Source organism: Trichomonas vaginalis, chromosome VI, assembly GCF_026262505.1.
Source record: "Trichomonas vaginalis G3 chromosome VI, whole genome shotgun sequence".
Classification (NCBI taxonomy): Eukaryota; Parabasalia; order Trichomonadida; family Trichomonadidae; genus Trichomonas; species Trichomonas vaginalis.
This window is the reverse complement of record NC_067208.1, coordinates 12,911,926-12,932,150: the sequence shown is the minus strand read 5'-3', so window position 1 is coordinate 12,932,150 and position 20,225 is coordinate 12,911,926. Positions and strand designations below refer to the sequence as shown.

The 20,225-nt window shown below is 34.5% G+C and overlaps 6 protein-coding genes and 1 pseudogene across 7 annotated transcripts, besides 2 other annotated features; 3 read left to right on the top strand and 4 right to left on the bottom strand.

Moving 5' to 3' along the window:
• Nucleotides 1-9,235: part of a mobile genetic element that runs on past the window's edge.
• TVAGG3_0855720 (uncharacterized protein) lies at nt 126-452 on the bottom strand (the record flags this gene model as incomplete). Its single annotated transcript, XM_001289277.1, has 1 exon — nt 126-452. The coding sequence occupies one exon, from the start codon at nt 450-452 to the stop codon at nt 126-128; it is 327 nt and encodes a 108-aa protein (XP_001289278.1).
• On the bottom strand, nt 597-1,124 carry TVAGG3_0855710 (protein of unknown function, DUF4107 family; the record flags this gene model as incomplete). The annotated part of the gene is made up of 1 exon (XM_051249491.1): nt 597-1,124. One exon carries the CDS (start codon nt 1,122-1,124, stop codon nt 597-599), a length of 528 nt encoding a protein of 175 aa, XP_051084966.1.
• Nucleotides 1,350-1,925, bottom strand: TVAGG3_0855700 (uncharacterized protein; the record flags this gene model as incomplete). Its single annotated transcript, XM_051249490.1, has 1 exon — nt 1,350-1,925. One exon carries the CDS (start codon nt 1,923-1,925, stop codon nt 1,350-1,352), a length of 576 nt encoding a protein of 191 aa, XP_051084965.1.
• Nucleotides 3,654-4,172, top strand: TVAGG3_0855690 (uncharacterized protein; the record flags this gene model as incomplete). The annotated part of the gene is made up of 1 exon (XM_051249489.1): nt 3,654-4,172. A coding segment is annotated over one exon (519 nt), but the record flags the coding sequence as incomplete, so codon positions are not given.
• On the top strand, nt 5,192-6,458 carry TVAGG3_0855680 (organellar and viral DNA polymerase type B; the record flags this gene model as incomplete). The annotated part of the gene is made up of 1 exon (XM_051249488.1): nt 5,192-6,458. A coding segment is annotated over one exon (1,267 nt), but the record flags the coding sequence as incomplete, so codon positions are not given.
• TVAGG3_0855670 (ATP binding) lies at nt 7,997-8,269 on the top strand (the record flags this gene model as incomplete). The annotated part of the gene is made up of 1 exon (XM_051249487.1): nt 7,997-8,269. One exon carries the CDS (start codon nt 7,997-7,999, stop codon nt 8,267-8,269), a length of 273 nt encoding a protein of 90 aa, XP_051084962.1.
• Nucleotides 9,236-16,083: a mobile genetic element.
• Nucleotides 16,084-16,790: 707 nt separating this feature from the next.
• Nucleotides 16,791-17,135, bottom strand: TVAGG3_0855640 (annotated as a pseudogene). Its single transcript has one exon. A coding segment is annotated over exon 1 (345 nt).
• Between the last annotated feature and the right edge of the window lie 3,090 nt (nt 17,136-20,225).

Below are 20,225 nucleotides of genomic sequence, written 5' to 3'. Positions count from 1 at the left end.
TGAATTTGACACTTTACAAAACCGTTAACGTATATTTTACAACATGAACGCAAAAACCAACTTAACCTTAAATATTTATAAAGCCGCCAACCACTTCACCTCACTACTGTAAAAAATAAACGTTCTCACTTACAAAAGTATTGCAACTCTTCCCATTGCTGTGCTTCACACAATAGTTCATATTCTTCAGTATCGCTGCTGTCGCTCCAATCGTCAGAGTCAAAATCACTGTCAAAATGAATGTTAGTAAGTTTTGACAAAGCTAATGAAACACGTTTACCGTTTGTATCGTATGCTTGTATAAACTTTCCATTCTTCATTCCTTCATAAACGCTCAAACTAACTTTACCCTTTCTCCCTCGTATCTGATAGAATGTATTTTCACGAGGAACGAAGAACAAATTCTTGAACTCATGACCGTTGTAGTTTGTTATCTCAATAGTTTTCGTCATTTATATAAAAATAAAATAAAAAATAAACTTAAAAATTAATGATATCACCACCCTCACACGTATGAAAACATAGCACAAAAATAAATTTAGGTGAAGTGGTGAGATTTCACCTCTTTTTTCACCTGTTTTTTCACCCACTTGAATTCATTGCTTTATAACTCTCTTCCTTGGTTTCTTTTTAGTTGCTTTCTTCACGTCTGTCTCCAACTTGACTGTCTTTCTTCTTCGGCCGTAATGATACCAGTTACTTCCACCAGTCAATGGGTCAAATGGTCTTTCGTAAGGGTTTCCATACATTCCATAGGGACCATACGGAAGAACTACTGGTGGAGAAGAAACATTTTCTTTAGTTCCATCGACTCTATTTAAATGCATTGTTTCACCTTTCATCTGGTCATTAAAGTCTTTTGCATGTTTTGCAAACTCATCGTCCTTTCCTAAAGCATTTTCTGACTCAGTCGCAACCAAATTGGATGCTTTATTTATGAGCCCTATTTTATTTAATCTTAACTTCTTTGCAACCCAGCCTCCAATCTTCCCTTTATTTGCATCTAATGTCTTCGAAACCCTTCCTCCACTCATTTTATTTACTGCGTCATAAGCTCCAAGTGCTTTTGCTCCAAATGCTAATGCTTTTGTTCCCATTGCGCCTAAAGCTGCCCAAGCTACCATTTACACCATATTAAAATCATCTCTCTTCAATATTATCTCATAAAAGTTCTCTTTACTGGAGAAAGTCAATGAAACATAAGCGTTCTCACGGGCTTCGCCCTCACCGCTTTGCGGTCTATCTAACTTCTTTCTTATATCATCTATTCTCAATAAAATGTCTGAACAATTGCTAACATCTTCTACAACAGTTATTTCATCATGAATGACCTTTAAAAACAAGCTCATTTAATATGCTATTAAAATCATTTCAATAATGAGTCCATCCTTTCCGTCTTTGGGTAGCACAACATCTTTCATTGAAGAAGGTTCGACAAGTCTTATGTTAAACTTACTGACAAAGTTTGTTATACTATAATGCTTCGGTGGCGAATACATATAGTTTGAAAGACATAATATAGATTCTTCAGCAAATTCACTTATACTGGATTTTATAACAATGTTCTCACGAGACCAAATACCACCAATTGACAATCTTGTAAGCAATCCTGCTGAACCTTCAACTGTAAACGTCGATGGTAACATTCCACGAAGGTCATCTATTGACATCGTTGAGTCACTGAATTTAAATATTTTCTTAAAGCAATCGTCATTATCTAACCATGCAATAGCTTTGAAGTTTTCATTCGAATATACATCTGCTTCATTAAATGTAAAACCTGACTTCTTTGCAGAGACGACTTTAAAATCTATTGAGTTTGTTTCAAAATTATATGCTATGCTAACTTCTGAAGGTAATGGGTGTCCTTCCGCAGTCAGTTGTTCTCTCACTACCGTTTGAAGCTTTGTATTAAAAACTTTCATGTCATCTCCTGTGTCTAGGTTCACATACACAGCAATAGGAAAACTATCTTGCTTCTTTGTCTCATCATTATACCTCAAAACATTAAAGTTCTTCAATAATATTGTTCTTCCTGCTGGAATACTTCGAACCTGTTTATTTCAATAGCTTTCTCACCTCCTACATACTCTACCCAGTGTCTTGGATATTCATAAGTATACTGACTTTCTTGAATTTTGGTTGGTTTCATCATAACATGTTCATAGTATATCTTTATACTCTTGTCAGTTAGACTCGGTGCTATGTTCTGAATATTTCTGACTTGCATTTTTAATGGAGATAAAATGAAGCATTTAATACATGACGTAGATGAAGACATGAATGAAACTACAGACAAACTTAACTCTTCTCTCATTCTTCCTTTCAGTAAGGACTATGAGTTCTGTTCAAATGGTGTGTATTTCTATTGTGGAAAGATGGGTTCAGGTAAGACATTTAACCTCATTCGTCATATACTCATAACAGAGCGTTTAGGAAATGACTCATATTATGACCAAATCATTATATCAGCAACTTCAGACTCTATGGACTCAACAGCGAAAACATTTATGTCAAAAGTTCAAGCCTCTGTCGTTAAAGTTCCAGACAGTGAACTCATTGAATTTCTTCAACGTTACATTCGACGTAGAGGAAATATTATGCCATCTGTTGAATTTATACAGTCAGGAATGCAAAAGACTTCTGAGGAGATGGAAAGAATTATTGACAAACACCACTTACGTCAGTACTCAGGAGTTTACGATATGAAACGACTTACAAACTACATTCTATCAAAACTTTCAAAATACCCCTTCAAAAAGTATCCTTCAAACACTCTGCTCGTTTGCGACGACTTCGCCGGAAAAGGTTTAGTGTCAAAACCAGACTCACCATTAGCTAATATCATTACTAAAGTCAGACATTACCACTTAACTGTAGCAATACTTATGCAAACATGGAGGTTTTTAGCTTTAAACATAAAACGTCTCATAACTGACTTCGTTATCTTTCAAGGTTTCTCACGTTATGATATTGAACTCATTTGGAAACAGTCAGGTATAACATTACCTTTTGAAGAAATTTGGGAAGCATATAAGTCTCTCATCTCTCCTCGTTCATACCTTGAGATTCATATCATGACTAATACCATTAAAGTCAAAAATATTCCATGGGAACGACCAACATTGTTTTAAAGTTTAACCTTCAATTGACTGATGGTAAACAAATTCCATGCATCTCTGTCGCCATTTCTGTTAATATTTTTGCTGTCATTCATATCATCCACTTCTCCATCCGTTAGCTTTTGAGGATATGCGTTAGAATAGCTGTTCTTAAATGAAGGCTTTTCACCTTTGAGAGCATAAACTCTATAACTTTCTGCATACTTTATGTTTGAACCTCCTGAGCCATCATTGACATAAATTTTTATAGGCTTCCACCCTTTGTTCATGTTCCTGCTTCTTCCCTTAGCTCTTTTGTTCAGTAGTTCTACATCTTTATACACAGCTCCTGTCTCAGTGAATTCAACAATATTTTCATTCGTTAGCTTTACATTCAAACCCTTGTCGAGTGTATTGTTCATTTCATACATATAAAAGGTTTTTATTCTATATGAAATGAGAAGCAAATCCATCTTAGCTGGTGCCGTTAATGTTCCAATTGAACCAACATCAAATGTTGACTCACGAACGACAAACAATATTGTCATAAAGAACTATAGTTCAGAGTGTTTGAAAGAAAAAGAACCAGAACTGAAATCCGTGAATTTAAACTCAGCTTCAAACGCTAACGCTACATCAGATGTTAAGTTAGAGTATCCACCACTGGCCCAAATTCTTTCAAGAGAAGCCAACGACAACCCTTACACAAATGTTCAAACAAATCCTTCAGATAACGTAGACCATTACCTTCTTCAGTTATACCAAACAATTTTACTCAAAGACGATAAGAAGCTTTTGACAAATCTTATAAGTAAGAACCAAATAATTCTAACAAAGGAGGACCTTGAAAATGTTATATCACGAATAACAGGGAAACAATGTGTCATTGACTATCTCGACCCTGAAATCGAATGCTGTGGTCAAACGCCACCATTCATGAAAATAGGTAACATCCGCATCATTGAAACACCAGGAACTACAGGAGTTGAGTTTAAGTATAAATATTCGAATGAATATACAAAACTTTCAACAGAATATAAACTTTGTTTGAAATATGTTTTAGTAAATTAAAGCAATTTGTAATATCTATCCAAAACTTCTTCAACAGTATCGAACTCATCTTCATAATGCAAACCTAATCTTATTGACTTGGTGCAGTTTTCACTAACACAATATAGCGCTTTGCGCTCGGCGCCTTTGACGCCTTTTTCTGTTCTCTTGACTGACATAACTAATTCATTTGTTTCATCAAACAGCAACAACCAAAGTTCATGACCTAATACATAACATTCATACTTTATATTTTTAGCTCTGAGTTCTCTTGTAAGCTGTTGCATTTAATATTTTCTAAAAGTCAACTTCAACAGTCATTCGCACTGGTGCCTTCAGTTCTACAGGCTCGCCTTGAAAGTCAACAAGTCTGAATTGCATGTCTTTCAAATTATGAGGACTAATGCGAACCCATTTACCTAAATGAGTTGCTATGACAGGAACGTTTGGAATGAACATTGAATTGACTGCATAACAGAAAGACTTATATTCTACTGAACCTTTACTATTAACTCCTGAAATACCTGTGACATTAGCTATTTTAGACTCAATGTACAAACAATTACCATAACATACGTATGGAACAGATTTCATCTCAATCGTTTTGTCAACACTTTTCAAAGGAAATGTCATATGGTATGCACCCAGAAGCAATTGAACTCTATGACTCATTCGTGTTATCTTAAACTCCTTTGCATAACTGAACTTCAAAACTCCTGCAATAAGTTTAACATTCATTAAGTTTTCTTCGTTCTCCTTGTTTATTGTAGTATTTATGAGCGCATTTAACACTCCAGCTAATGTTTCCATCTTATATTCTACATTATTGTGAAATCTTATTTCATGCTTCTTTCCATCTATTTCAAACTCCATGAAATCTGTTTCATCTGTTATGACAAAAGTTGCGATAGTATTGAAGTCAACAACTCTGAAAGCAAGTGCTTCATTCTGTAGACCTAAGTTTGTTTGAAGCTTTACTGTCCCGTATTCGTTTGGGTCTGTACTTTGCAAATAGAACAACATTTTATTCTCATTAAAATATGAGTATAGCTGCATATGCGTATGAAACAAATGAAGCAAGAAGAGCACATGAACTAGTAAACGAAAACTCAACTTTAACCATTGAAGGCAATGATTTAGTCATTGACGATGGAAAAACTAAAAAAGTCATTGATTTCGATACTTTTAACACTTATGACCCATTCATTACAACAAGCAAAGTTCCTATTATAAATGATGGAACGGTGCAATATATAAATTCTACAGTAGATGCCTCATTAGTGAAAGTACTGAATGTTCTCATTGAATTGTTAAAGAGCTTTCGATTTGACGACAACATTAAATGCCTAAAGAATTTAGTCATGAATGAGAAACAAATTCTCGGCGTTGCTGGTAGCAGTAATGATGTACACCTTATGACATTAGAATATTATAACGAACATAAAGATGAACTGAAAGGAGAGAAGGGTGACACCGGACCTCAAGGACCTCAAGGAATACAAGGAATACAAGGAATACAAGGACCTCAAGGCGAAAACGGTTTGGATGGAAAGGATGGAAAGGATGGAAAAACTGCTAAATCATGGATATGGGACCTTATAAATACTGGTTTAACAGCTGCTTCATATGGAGTTCTTCAATACCAAATCGGAAAGATATGGGCAGTACTTGGTGAAGAAGTTTTAAATGACGTTAAAAATGCTTTGAACTTCATTTCAAATGGTTCGGATACTATTAAAACTTTATCTGGTTGGATGCAAGAAACAAGGAGTCAAATAGATACTGTAAGACGTATAGCAAACAATGCACGTACGGGATTGGATACTTTACGACAAGCACAAAATACACTAAAGGAAGCAAATGATATTCTTGGCTCAGTATCAGACATGCATGAAGATTGGCTTAAAGGTATTGACAAATCTTTAAAAAATCACAGTCAGTCTATTGCTGACTACAAGAAAAGTATAGATTTTTTACATAGTGCTATGGACGTACATGATGGAAGCATAAGGAACTTACTTAATGCTAACAATAACTTACCAGGAACTATTAAAGCATTTATAAAGTCCTTTGTAAAACCTGGTGCTCTAACATTTAGGTCTTTGAGAGCAAGAGCATTGAAGTCAAGAGATGCAGAAACTCCAACAGAACCTACAGAAGGAACTGAAACAACAGAAACTCCAAAAGAACCACCAAAACCAACAGCTAATGAAATATTGTTCGAATATTTTCCAAGGTACTCTGTTCTCATTGCATACATTCAAGAAATACTTAAGAAAGCAGACTTGACTTTAGGAGATGATGAAAGTTCTGTATATCTTTCGTTCCAGTTTCAAATAGCAGAACTTTTGAGACAGATATGTTTAATGTATGACAACATCTCTGATTTCACAAGATATGATGACGACCATGACCCCGAACACGGTGAAGAAGAAGTTTTACAAACATCCATTAAGACAGGAAAGGTTTTAACTCAAAGTCTCATTATTGACACCAAAGATGGCGAAGTGGACGTTCTTCAAGAGCTGAAGAAAAATACTTCTTCGGGAGGTGGTGGTAGGCATGAACTTGAAATAAATGAGATAGAAGAGAAATTAGCCGAAAAAGCAGATAAAGAACATAAACACAATATCTCCGATATAAATGAACTTCAAGCTACATTAAATAGTAAAGCAGATAAAAATGAACTTGACGCAATGAACAAAGTTTTGAAATCTCATAAACACAACATCTCCGATATAAATGAACTTCAAGCTACATTAAATAGTAAAGCGGACAAGAACCATGTTCATTATATAACTTCAGACGAACAGATTATAACGGACTACCATGGATATTTAACACGAAGTGATGAAGCGAAGACAAAAAATGTTAATGAAAGAAGATATAAATACATTCGTGCTAAAGGTTATGACATAAGCTGTACTGTACAGTATGATGTAGCTAAAGCACCAGAAGCATTTGGTTATACCGGTGAAATTTATGCCTCTACTTTCAATGTTAACGGTGTATTAGTTGAACCAAGATTTATGTTGAGAGTTAAGTCAAAAATAACTTTTGAAGATGCTATTAAAAGTAAAGCTGACAAAACAGAACTCGAAGCAATGAACAAAGTTTTGAAATCTCATAAACACAACATCTCCGATATAAATGAACTTCAAACTTCTTTAGACAGTAAAGCCGACAAAAATCATACACATAAATCCTTCACTACTGTTAGAGCAGACGACATAATATTGAACTTTGACCTTGGTTCAAGTGCACCATTAGAAAATCCAAGTACAAGCGTAAAAGATACTCTTAACAATTTAGATAAGAGTTGCAGGAATACCGAAGATCATGCCAGAAACTTTGAAGCATATGAACTACCAGCAATGTTAGATAAGAAAGCTGATAAAACTTATGTGGATGCAGAACTAACAAAGAAATTTTCGAAACCAGATACAATGACATTTACAACAGAAATTATAAATGGTGAACCAGCAACTCCATTTGAATTTGTTAGAGGTCTTCAACCAGATACTTTTGAATTTTTCTTGGATAATTCTATTGAACTAACATTACATTATAAAAGTGGAACAAATGCAACATTTCATCCGGGAGATACATTCCAAATGGTATTTAATGACATAAGTTCTTTAGAATATGTTTATAGAGTTATGAGCATATATGATTTAATATATCCTATAGGAGCTGTTTATACGTCTATGAATCCAATAAATCCAAACACTTTATTTGGTGGTAGATGGTATGAAATAGTTGACAGTTTTCCATTCTACACTAATACGCAGTCAATGAAGATGGGAGGTTCAAAGAAAATAGGTATTGAAAACCTTCCTTCACATATGCATAGGTTCAGTGGAAGAACATCTGTGGAAGGAAACCATTCACATTCAATAACAAAAAGAGGTTATACAAATCTTGCAGCGGGTTCGGATAGACAGGGAATGAACAGATATGATATCTCAGATGACCCCAAAGATGTTAGCACAGGTATTTTCTGTGGAACTGCAGGAAATCATACACATGTTGTAGCTGGTATTACAGACCCAGCAGGTAATGGAAAAGATTATATGCCTCCTTATATAACAATGCACGCTTGGATACGAGTTGGTTAAAATCTTTAACTTTACATAAATGAGCTTGAAAGAAGTATTCGAACAACATCCATGGAGGTCATTTAAGAAGTTCAATGAAGCTGCAAAGAGTTGGGGATTTACTAACAGAGCTGAAGTGAAAAGGTTCTTTGACAAAAATGTTGTACATCAAACAAAAATAAACCCTTACGACTACTTTTTACCAATTTACTCCAACACTCCTGACGCATACCAATTTGACACTCTCATTCAAAGCAGAAAATGTGGCCATAAACCATTCCTCATCTTCATAAATGTTAACACTCGTAAAGCATATGCATATCCAATGAAAAATAAAGGAACTCATGAAGTGTTAAGAGTTTTACAAAAGTTTGTAGCAGAACATAACCCAAGTACTTTAACATCAGACCAAGACAGTGCATACCTCAGCAACGAAATCACAGAATTTCTCATTAAGCATAACATAACTCACTACACTACTGAAGACCATAACCATAACATACTCGGCATCATAAACCGCTTCATAAGGACTCTCAGAGATTTAAATCAAGAGCGAGACTTTACCGAAGAAACAATGAAACATTTCATCGAAGTTTACAATTCCTCAACACATTCTACAACAGGACATACACCAAATTCAATGACACAACAACAAGAAGAAAAGTATATACAAAAGAAACGAAGCCAAACACAAAATATCAGAAATTCAACACAATTTACTCTCATTCCTGGAACAAAAGTTCGTGTAGTTCTTGACGACAAACCGTTGACAAAGAAACGTTTAAGGTTAAGTCGAAATTATTATATCGTAGACTCTACGCAAGGTAATGGATATCTTATAAAAGCTGCTGACGACTCCATAGCATTTTACCCTCGTCATAAATTAGTCGAAAGTAGTAATGGCAAACTTGCTGAAACCATTGACGAAGCAAAGCGAGGAGTGGTTATTGAAATACTTGACTACAACACAAACGATGACACTTATAAAGTTAGTATACAAGTTCTCGTGTACAAGAGCACTGCGTTCCTCCGTACGCAATACTTGTGAATTTGACACTTTACAAAACCGTTAACGTATATTTTACAACATGAACGCAAAAACCAACTTTAACCTTAAATATTTATTAAAGCCGCCAACGCATTCACTCACTACTGTAAAAATAAAACGTTCTCACTTACAATTATTGCAACTCTTCCCATTGCTGTGTTTCACACAATAGTTCATATTCTTCGTATCGCTGCTGTTCCTCCTAATCGTCAGAGTCAAAATCACTGTCAAAATGAATGTTAGTAAGTTTTGACAAAGCTAATGAACACGTTTACCGTTTGTATCGGTATGCTTGTATAAACTTTCCATTCTTCATTCCTTCATAAACGCTCAACTAACTTTACCCTTCTCCCTCGTATCTGATAGAATTGTTATTTTCACGAGGGAACGAAGAACAAATTCTTGCAACTCATGACCGTCTGTAGTTTGTTATTCTCAATAGTTCGTCATTTATATAAAAATAAAATAAAACAATAACTTAAAAATTAATGATTATCACCACCCTCACACGTATGAAAACATAGCCACATAAATAAATTTTAGGTGACAGTGGTGAGATTTCACCTCTTTTCACCTGTTTTTTTCACCCACTTGAATTCATTGCTTTTATAACTCTCTTCCTGGTTTCTTTTTTTGTTGCTTTCTTCACGTCTGTCTCCAACTTTGACTGTCTTCTTCTTTCGGCCGTAATGATACCAGTTACTTCCACCAGTCAAGGGTCAAATGGGTCTTCGTAAGGGTTTCCATACATTCCATAGGAGACCATACGGAAGAACTACTGGTGGAGAGGAAACATTTTCTTTAGTTCCATCGACTCTATTTAAATGCATTGTTTCACCTTTCATCTGGTCATTAAAGTCTTTGCCATGTTTTGCAAACTCATCGTCCTTTTCCTAAAGCTTTTCTGACTCAGTCGCAACCAAATTGGATGCTTTATTTATGAGCCCGTATTATTTAATTCTTATAACTTCTTTGCAACCCAGCCTCCAATCTTCCCTTATTTGCATCTAATGTCTTCGAAACCCTTCCTCCACTCATTTTATTTACTGCGTCATAAGCTCCAAGTGCTTTTGCTCCAAATGCTAATGCCTTTTGTTCCATTCGCCTAAAGCTTGCAAGCTCCATTTACACCATATTAAAATCATTCTCTCTTCAATATTATCTCATAAAAGTTCTCTTTACTGGGATGAAGTCAATGAAACATAAAGCGTTCTCACGGGCTTCGCCCTCACCGCTTTGCGGTCTATCTAACTTTCTTTCTTATAATCATCTTATTCTCAATAAAACTGTCTGAACAATTGCTAACATCTTCTACAACAGTATTTCATCATGAATGACCTTTAAAACAAGCTCATTTAATATTGCTATTAAATCATTTTCAATAATGAGTCCATCCTTTCCGTCTTTGGGTAGCACAACATTCTTCATTGAAGAAGGTTCGACAAGTCTTATGTTAAACTTATGACAAAGTTTGTTATACATATAATGCTTCGGTGGCGATACATATAGTTTGGAAAGACATAATTAGATTCTTCAGCAAAATTCACTTATACTGGATTTATAAACAATGTTCTCACGAGACAAATACCACAATTGACAATCTTGTTAAGCAAATCCTGCTAACCTTCAACTGTTAAACCGTCGATGGTAACATTTCCACGAAGGTCATCTATTGACATCGTTGAGTCACTGATTTAAAATATTTTCTTAAAGCAATCGTCATTATCTACCATGCAATAGCTTTGAAGTTTTCATTCGAATATAATCTGCTTCATTAAATGTAAAAACTGACTTCCTTTGCAGAGACGACTTTAAAATCTATTGAGTTTTGTTTCAAAATTATATGCTATGCTAACTTCTGAACGGTAATGGGTGTCCTTCCGCAGTCAGTTGTTCTCTCACTACCGTTTGAAGCTTTGTATTAAAAAACTTTCATGTCATTCTCCTGTGTCTAGGTTCACATACACAGCAATAGGAAAACTATCTTGCTTCTTTGTCTCATCATATATACTCAAACATTAAAGTTCTTCAATAATATTGTTCTTCCTGCTGGAATACTTCGAACCTTCTTATTTCAATAGCTTTCTCACCTCCTACTTACTCTACCCAGTTGTCTTGGATATTCATAAGTATACTGTTCTTGAATTTGGTTTGGGTTTCATCATAAATGTTCATAGTATATCTTTATACTCTTGTCAGTTAGGACCTCGGTGCTATGTTCTGAATATTTCTGACTTGCATTTTTAATGGCAGATAAAATGAAGCGATTTAATACATGACGTAGATGAAGACATGAATGAAACTACAGACAAACTTAACTCTTCTCTCATTCTTGCTTTCAGTAAGGACTATGAGTTCTGTTCAAATGTGTGCTGTATTTCTATTGTGGAAGATGGGTTCGGTAAGACATTTAACCTCATTCGTCATATACTCATAACAGAGCGGTTTAGGAAATGACTCATATTATGGACAAATCATTATATCAGCAACTTCAGACTCTTATGTGATCTCAACAGCGAAAACATTTTATGTCAAAAGTTCAAGCCTTTCTGCGTTAAAGTTCCAGACAGTGAACTCATTGAATTTCTTCAACGTTACATTCGACGTAGAGGAATATTATGCCATCGTTGAATTTATACAGTCAGGAATGCAAAAGACTTCTGAGGAGATGGAAAGAATTATTGACAACACCACTTACGTCAGTACTCAGGAGTTTACGATATGAAAGACTTACAAACTACATTCTATCAAAACTTTCAAAAATACCCCTTCAAAAAGTATCCTTCAAACACTCTGCTCGTTTGCGACGACTTCGCCGGAAAAGGTTTAGTGTCAAAACCAGACTCACCATTAGCTAATATCATTACTAAAGTCAGACATTCACTTAACTGTAGCAATACTTATGCAAACATGGAGGTTTTTAGCTTTAAACATAAAACGTCTCATAACTGACTTCGTTATCTTTCAAGGTTTCTCACGTTATGATATTGAACTCATTTGTGGAAACAGTCAGGTATAACATTACCTTTTGAAGAAATTTGGGAAGGCATATAAGTCTCTCATCTCTCTCGTTCATACCTTGAATTCATTATCATGACTAATACCATTAAAGTCAAAAATATTTCCATGGAACGACCAACATTGTTTTAAAGTTTAACCTTCAATTGCTGATGGTAAACAAATTCCATGATCTCTGTCGCATTTCTGTTATTTTTGTGTCATTTCATATCATCCACTTCATCCATTCCGTTAGCTTTGAGATATGCGTTAGAATAGCATGTTCTTAATGAAGGCTTTTCACCTTTGAGAGATAAACTCTAACTTTCTGCATACTTTATGTTTGAACTCCTGAGCATCATTGACATAAATTTTTATAGGCTTCACCTTTGTTCATGTTCTGTTTCTTCCCTTAGCTCTTTTTTGTTCAGTAGTTCTACATCTTTTTACACAGCTTCCTGTCTCAGTGAATTCAACATATTTTCATTCGTTAGCTTTACATTCAAAACCCTTGTCGAGTGTATTGTTCATTTCATACATATAAAAGGTTTTTATTCTATATGAAATGAGAAGCAAATCCTCTTAGCTGGTGCCGTTATGTTCCAATTGAACCAACATCAAATGTTGACTCACGAACGACAAACATATTGTCATTAAAGAACTATAGTTCAGGTGCAGTGTTGAAAGAAAAGAACCAGAACTGAAATCCGTGAATTTAAACTCAGCTTCAAACGCTAACGCTACATCAGATGTTAAGTTAGAGTATCCACACTGGCCAAATTCTTTCAAGAGAAGCCAACGACAACCCTTACACAAATGTTCAAACAAATCCTTCCAGATAACGTAGACATTACCTTCTTCAGTTATACCAAACAATTTTACTCAAAGACGATAAGAAAGTTTTGACAAATCTTATAAGTAAGAACCAAATAATTCTACAACAGAGGGACCTTGAAAATGTTATATCACGAATAACAGGGAAACAATGTGTCATTGACTATCTCGACCCTGAAATGAATGCTTGTGGTCAAAACGCCACCATTCATGAAATATGGTAACATCCGCATCATTGAAACACAGGAACTACAGGAGTTGAGTTTAAGTATAAATATTCGAATGAATATTACAAAAACTTTCAACAGAATATAAACTTTGTTTGAAATATGTTTTAGTAAATTAAAGCAATTTGTTATATCTATCCAAAACTTTCTTCAACAGTATCGAACTCATCTTCATAATGCAAACCTAATCTTATTGACTTGGTGCAGTTTTCCTAACACAACTATAGCGCTTTGCGCTCGGCGCCTTTGACGCTTTTTCTGTTCTCTTGACTGATCATAACTATTATTTGTTTTCATCAAACAGCAACAACCAAAGTTCATGACTAATACTAAACATTCATACTTTATATTTTTAGCTCTGAGTTCTCTTGTAAGCTGTTGCATTTAATATTTTCTAAAAAGTTCAACTTCAACAGTCATTCGCACTGGTGCCTTCAGTTCTACAGGCTCGCCTTGAAAGTCAACAAGTCTGAATTGCATGTCTTTCAAATTATTGAGGACTTAATGCGAACCCATTTACCTAAAATGAGTTGCTATGACAGGAACGTTGGAATGAACATTGAATTGACTGCATTAACAGAAGACTTATATTTTACTGAACCTTTACTATTAACTCCTGAAATACCTGTGACATTAGCTATTTTAGACTCATGTACAAACAATTTACCATAACATACGTAGGAACAGATTTCATCTCAATCGTTTTGTCAACATTTTCAAAGGAAATGTCATATGGTATGCACCCAGGAGAATTGAACTCTATGACTCATTCGTGTTATCTTAAACTCCTTTTGCATAACTGGAACTTCAAAACTCCTGCAATAAGTTTAACATTCATTAAGTTTTCTTCGTTCTCCTTGTTTATGTAGTATTTATGAGCGCATTTAACACTCCAGCTTAATGTTTCCATCTTTATATTCTACATTATTGTGAAATCTTATTTCATGCTTCTTTTCCATCTATTTTCAAACTCCATGAAATCTGTTTATCTGTTTATGACAAAAGTTGCGATAGTATTTTTGAAGTCAACACACTCTGAAAGCAATCGTTTCATTCTGCTAGACCTAAGTTTGTTTGAAGCTTTACTGTCCCGTATTCGTTTGGTCTGTACTTTGCAAATAGAACAACATTTTATTCTCATTAAAATATTGAGTATAGCTGCATACTGCGTATGAACAATATGAAGCAAGAAGAGCACATGAACTAGTAAACGAAAACTTCAACTTTAACATTGAAGGCAATGATTTAGTCATTGACGATGGAAAAACTAAAAAAGTCATTGATTTCGATACTTTTAACACTTATGACCCATTCATTACAAACAAGCAAAGTTCCTATTATAAATGATTGGAACGGTGCAATATATAAATTCTACAGTAGATGCCTCATTTTTAGTGAAAGTATGAATGTTCTCATTTGAATTTGTTAAAGAGCTTTCGATTTGACGACAACTTAAATGCTAAAGAATTTAGTCATGAATGAGAACAAATTCTCGGCGTTGCTGGTAGCAGTAATGATGTACACCTTATGACAATTAGAATATTATAACGAACATAAAGATGAACTGAAAGGAGAGAAGGGTGACACCGGACTCAAGGACCTCAAGGAATACAAGGAATACAAGGAATACAAGGACCTCAAGTGCGAAAACGGTTTGGATGGAAAGGATGAAGGATTGGAAAAACTGCTAAATCATGGATATGGGACCTTATAAATACTGGTTTAACAGCTGCTTCATATGGAGTTCTTCTAATACCAAATCGGAAAGATATGGGCATACTTTGGTGAAGAAGTTTTAAATGACGTTAAAAATGCTTTGAACTTCATTTTCAAATGGTTCGGATTTATTAAACACTTTTATCTGGTTGGATGCAAGAAACAAGGAGTCAAATAAAAAGATACTTGTAAGACGCTATAGCAAACATGCCGTACGGGATTGGATACTTTACGACAAGACACAAAATACACTAAAGGCAAGGCAAATGATATTCTTGGCTCAGTATCAGACATGCATGAAGATTGGCTTAAAGGTATTGACAAATCTTTAAAAAATCACAAGTCAGTCTATTGCTGACTTACAAGAAAAGTATAGTTTTTTACATAGTGCTATGGACGTACATGATGGAAGCCATAAGGAACTTACTTAATGCTCTAACAATAACTTACAGGAACTATTAAAAGCATTTATAAAGTCTTTGTAAAACCTGGTGGCTCTAAACATTTAGGTCTTTGAGAGCAAGAGCATTTGAAGTCAAGAGATTGCAGAAACTCCAACAGAACCTACAGAAGGAACTGAAACAACAGAACTCCAAAAGACCACAAAAACAACAGCTAATGAAATTATTTGTTCGAATATTTTCCAAGGTACTCTGTTCTCATTGCATAATTCAAGAAATACTTAAGAAACAGACTTGACTTTAGGAGATGATGAAAGTTCTGTATATCTTTCGCTTCCAGTTTTCAAATAAGCAGAACTTTTGAGACAGATATGTTTAATGTATGACAACAATTCTCTGATTTCACAGAATTTGATGACGACATTGACCCCGAACACGGTGAAGAAAGACAGTTTTACAAACATCCTTAAGAAGGAAAGTTTTTAACTCAAAGTCTCACTATTGATCGCCAAAGATGGCGATTGGACTGTTGCTTCAGAGCTTGAAGAAAAATACTTTTCTTCGGAGGGTGGTGGTTAGGTCCATGAACTTGAATAATGAGATTAGAAGAGAGGCATCTAATATTAAACAAACTGATATTTCAATAAAGAGTTCAATATATAATAGAAATTTGCTATGACAGAAAGAATAAAACTATAGCAAAAAGAAATATTGTTTTTCGATTGATATTTTTGTAATATTCTTCGTTTACAAATGATTTTGACATTGTATTCTTGGGGAGATGTTGCGATAATAAAATTTAACGATTTCTTATTCAAATTCTATATACATTCCTATCTTGAAGTAAAATTTTTCTTTAAGAGTGCCACTACACCTTATTAATGTCTTCGATTCAGATGTTTAAGGTTAATTAATTCCAATAGACACGTTCACGCCATTTGTCAGAAATTTGAATTAAAGTCAGGATACGCGTAGTGCACCCTTAAGAACATTTGTCATTACAAGTATAAGTTAAAGACACTCAAGATGCTTTTTGTCATTCAATAATCTATTCTCTCGCTATCCCTGCAAACAATTTCAAATGGTCGCATTCAATTTCTGTGTAATACAATATCATTCACTAGGATCATTTATTCATAACTTTACTCACTTTTAACATATTTCTGTAAAGCAGGTAATATGCTTCCAAACGTAACAATCATTTATCATTTTCCTTTAACAAGCTGCGTTTAATTTTTCAAGGATTTATTATTATCGTTTTTTTATATTTAAAAATTAATTTTTTTACAAAACAAAAAAAAATAAAAAAAACTATTTATTTAAAGAAGATTAATGATATCTTCGTTCTTTGTCTGGAGTGCGACGTCTGTAAGCTGTGTGTCCTTCGCTGTCAACAACACTCAAATCGAGGTCTTCACGAGACAAGGAGAACTTTGACAAACTTCGATTTTTTCGTTTTCAATAGCGTGAAATAGGAGTTCGCTTCATCAAGTTCTGACGGTTGACATCGACATTTTCGTGTTGAAGCAACATCTTCGACGAAAACTAGTTGAGCCGCATTTAGCGGCAACATGGAGAGGTGTCCACTGGATTGAGTCGACGCAGTTCAAGTCAACGTCATCTACGATCGGCCGAAAAGACGAATTTAAGTCTGAGAAATCCATTAGATCGCAGCGATGTGAAAGAGGTGTGAAACATAGAATCATCAGGAAGTTGTGGATTGACATCTTTTTTCGTTCAGAAGACACCTCAACGCACTGTTGTTGGTGCGGAGAAGAACTGCGTAATGAAGCAGCACTGCGATTCTTCTTGTCGACCCCGATGTTCTTCTCGATTGCCTGGAAAACTCAAGAGAAGTTCTAAAGCTTCGAAATGCCGTCACGAGCTGCCCGAAATCATGCTGTACGTGATGAGTTGTTAGTGGCTGAACAATGGAGCGATCAGAAAAGAAGAAGTCGCAGAACACGTGTGTGGTACCATTAATTGCTCTCAACATAACACTTTAATTGTCAACATCTTCTTACAATTAAAGAATTCTGCTACAAATTCAATTTATTTGATTTATCAGATACTAATGTTTTAAAAAAGCATATTGTTTTGATCAATTTCATCTTAATTCAATATTGCATTCTATTACTGCTACTAAACAATTCCATTGTTTCGCATATTCCAACAATTCGTATTGGTCAAAAAAAATTAAACATTCAAATTCCCAAATAGGATATAAATGATTTTTTGTAGATACTAATTCTCGAAATTAATGCTTAGAGATGTTGGATATAGACTATTCATATATTAAGGTGCACCACGGAGAGGATCATGTAAACTTCAGAATTTAGAACCTTATTTTTAGGTATTATCTTGGCTACCTATTTAGGCTCAAAAGCCAAAAAAAAATATCAAAAAAATACAACTTGACTTCCATTATGACCCTTTCATGTGAGTAGTTTTTATCCGCTAGTATTATTCCCTTTGGAATCTCTTTACAATTCGAAATCAAATTCAAATTCTCCAGTAGAAGAAAAGAAGAATCGACTTACTACGGTTTGATAATACGAATATAATACATATATTTAATTATTTTTTATTATACATAATAATTGTTTAAGCTCATTTCCATCAAATTTTTTTAAATAAAAACATTAAATGTTGAAAATGTCATATATTTTAATAGGGTTTTGGCACTTTATTGAGGAATTACTACATACATAGTCGAACTGAATTTGATTAAAAAAAAAGGAGTGGGGCTTCCCAGGGCTGCGCCCCTTTCTAGCCCATAAGAAATTTGCCCAACACCCATGAGGAGGACCGAACCCCAGCCGACAGCCGGTGACAAAACCAAAACCGTGTTATTTACATCTTATTAATAGTGTCACTTTTCACAATTATATAGTTTCATGTTTTGTCACTTTTCTGTCACTTTTCGGGCTAAAAACATTTTTATTATTATATATAAATGAATTTTACAAAAACCTCCGTTTACCGTTCTTTGGAAATAAAAGTAGATGTAAAGATATAAATTATATTGAGAGACTTAAGAAACTTACCTCGAATGGTTTCTAACATTTGTAGATTTGTTCGCGTGGAAGTTTCTATAATCCCCATTGTCATACAAATTCCTGACTCAAAGTTATATGCAAGACTCTCGACAAACATTGACCGTCTCAAACAATCCAACTACAAACACAATAATTGAAAATAAAAAAATACCTATAGGAAATGGAACGTATTACCATGTAGATAAAAAATATTGTAGGAGAGGTTTTTGAAAAAAGCAGAAATAAGACTGATAGTATTAATCTGCCTAGACTACTTATATAGTTGTCTATTAAGAGTTTTCATTGGACATTGAAACACTTATGTCAAAAAGTTTTATATCTTAACTTTACAAATGTTTTCCAAGAGGGACATAGAAAAATATATTGAGGAGTAATAGAGTTTGTGAGATGTTCATTGGACAGATTTGTATGAAAAATATAAAGACAAGGAAAAATGTTTTCTTTATAATAGGACCCGCCGTTCTATAACAACATGGATTTTCAATACCAAGTAGACTGGACTTTGAGGATCTAAAATAGCTGATATTATAAAACATCGCAACGCTTTTAACTTTCACTTAAAATGCCACGTAAAGCTACGTAAGAATATACGTAAGGGAAGGGAGCACTTGAAACATCCAATAGTAAACTGACACAACAACAACAGTTGCAACAACAAATGATGAATGACCCACTATGTTGCAACAAATGTTCAAGCAAACCCTATGCTTTTAAGCCGAGTTATTGGTGCACAGAGTGGAGGTTTTAAGAGCGGCACTTTTAAGCGAAAATGCAGGCTATGGTGGAGCTGCAGACGAAACAGCTTATAACCCTACAAAGTCAAATGAATTTGAGTCACCAAAAAATCAATAACAGATGTCAAAAAAAGTCAAACATAGACATACAGAAACAAAATAAGTGAAAACGAAAAGAAACTAGTTAATTATGACAGACACACAAGAAACTCAATGAGTTAAACGTATAGAAAAAGAAGAAAGAGAACAACTGAAAGAACTAAGTACAGAGGAATTATGCGAAAAAAGTGCAGAAAAGCAGCAGAAGTAGCAAAAAATGCGAACAAGATGTTATTAAAATTGAAAAAACCATACTACTCAATATAAAGTACTGAAAGATGAAGAATAAAACAAAAAGCCATGAAGACATAATATGGATAGCGATGAGATAAAAAAGAAGTTGAAGCAAATGTAAAGGCAGAAAAACTTTTTACAGTTGCCAAAAAACCAAACCGTACAGTATGAAAAAACTTAGCACAAGGAAAGTAAAATAACGAGACGCAGCCATGCAAAAGGCAATGAAAAGCGCCCAGAATATATTAAAAGCTAATTAATGGACTGGTTAGATTGCCCAAGCCCAACGCTTAAAGCAGCCCAAACTTATAGGTCAATAAGGACAAAAATACAAGCGGATGAAGACAGTTCAAAAATGAAGCTTTAATGAATGCTGACTTTAAGAATGCCTTCGAAGCTCTTCATAGTAGGTGAAACAAGTGAACGATTTCTCATCTTGGAAAAGAAACTGAAGCTGAAGGTTTCGGACAAAGAGTTAGAGAAGTAGCCACAAAATATGACGAAAATAACAGATGCATGCAACGAGACAGGTGCAGTTCAAAGTGCCTATGACGCCGTTAGAGCAAAAACTGTTGTGGAAAGTCAGAAAAGAGTTACAAAACAGACCAAACAGACCTTAGTAAATGCT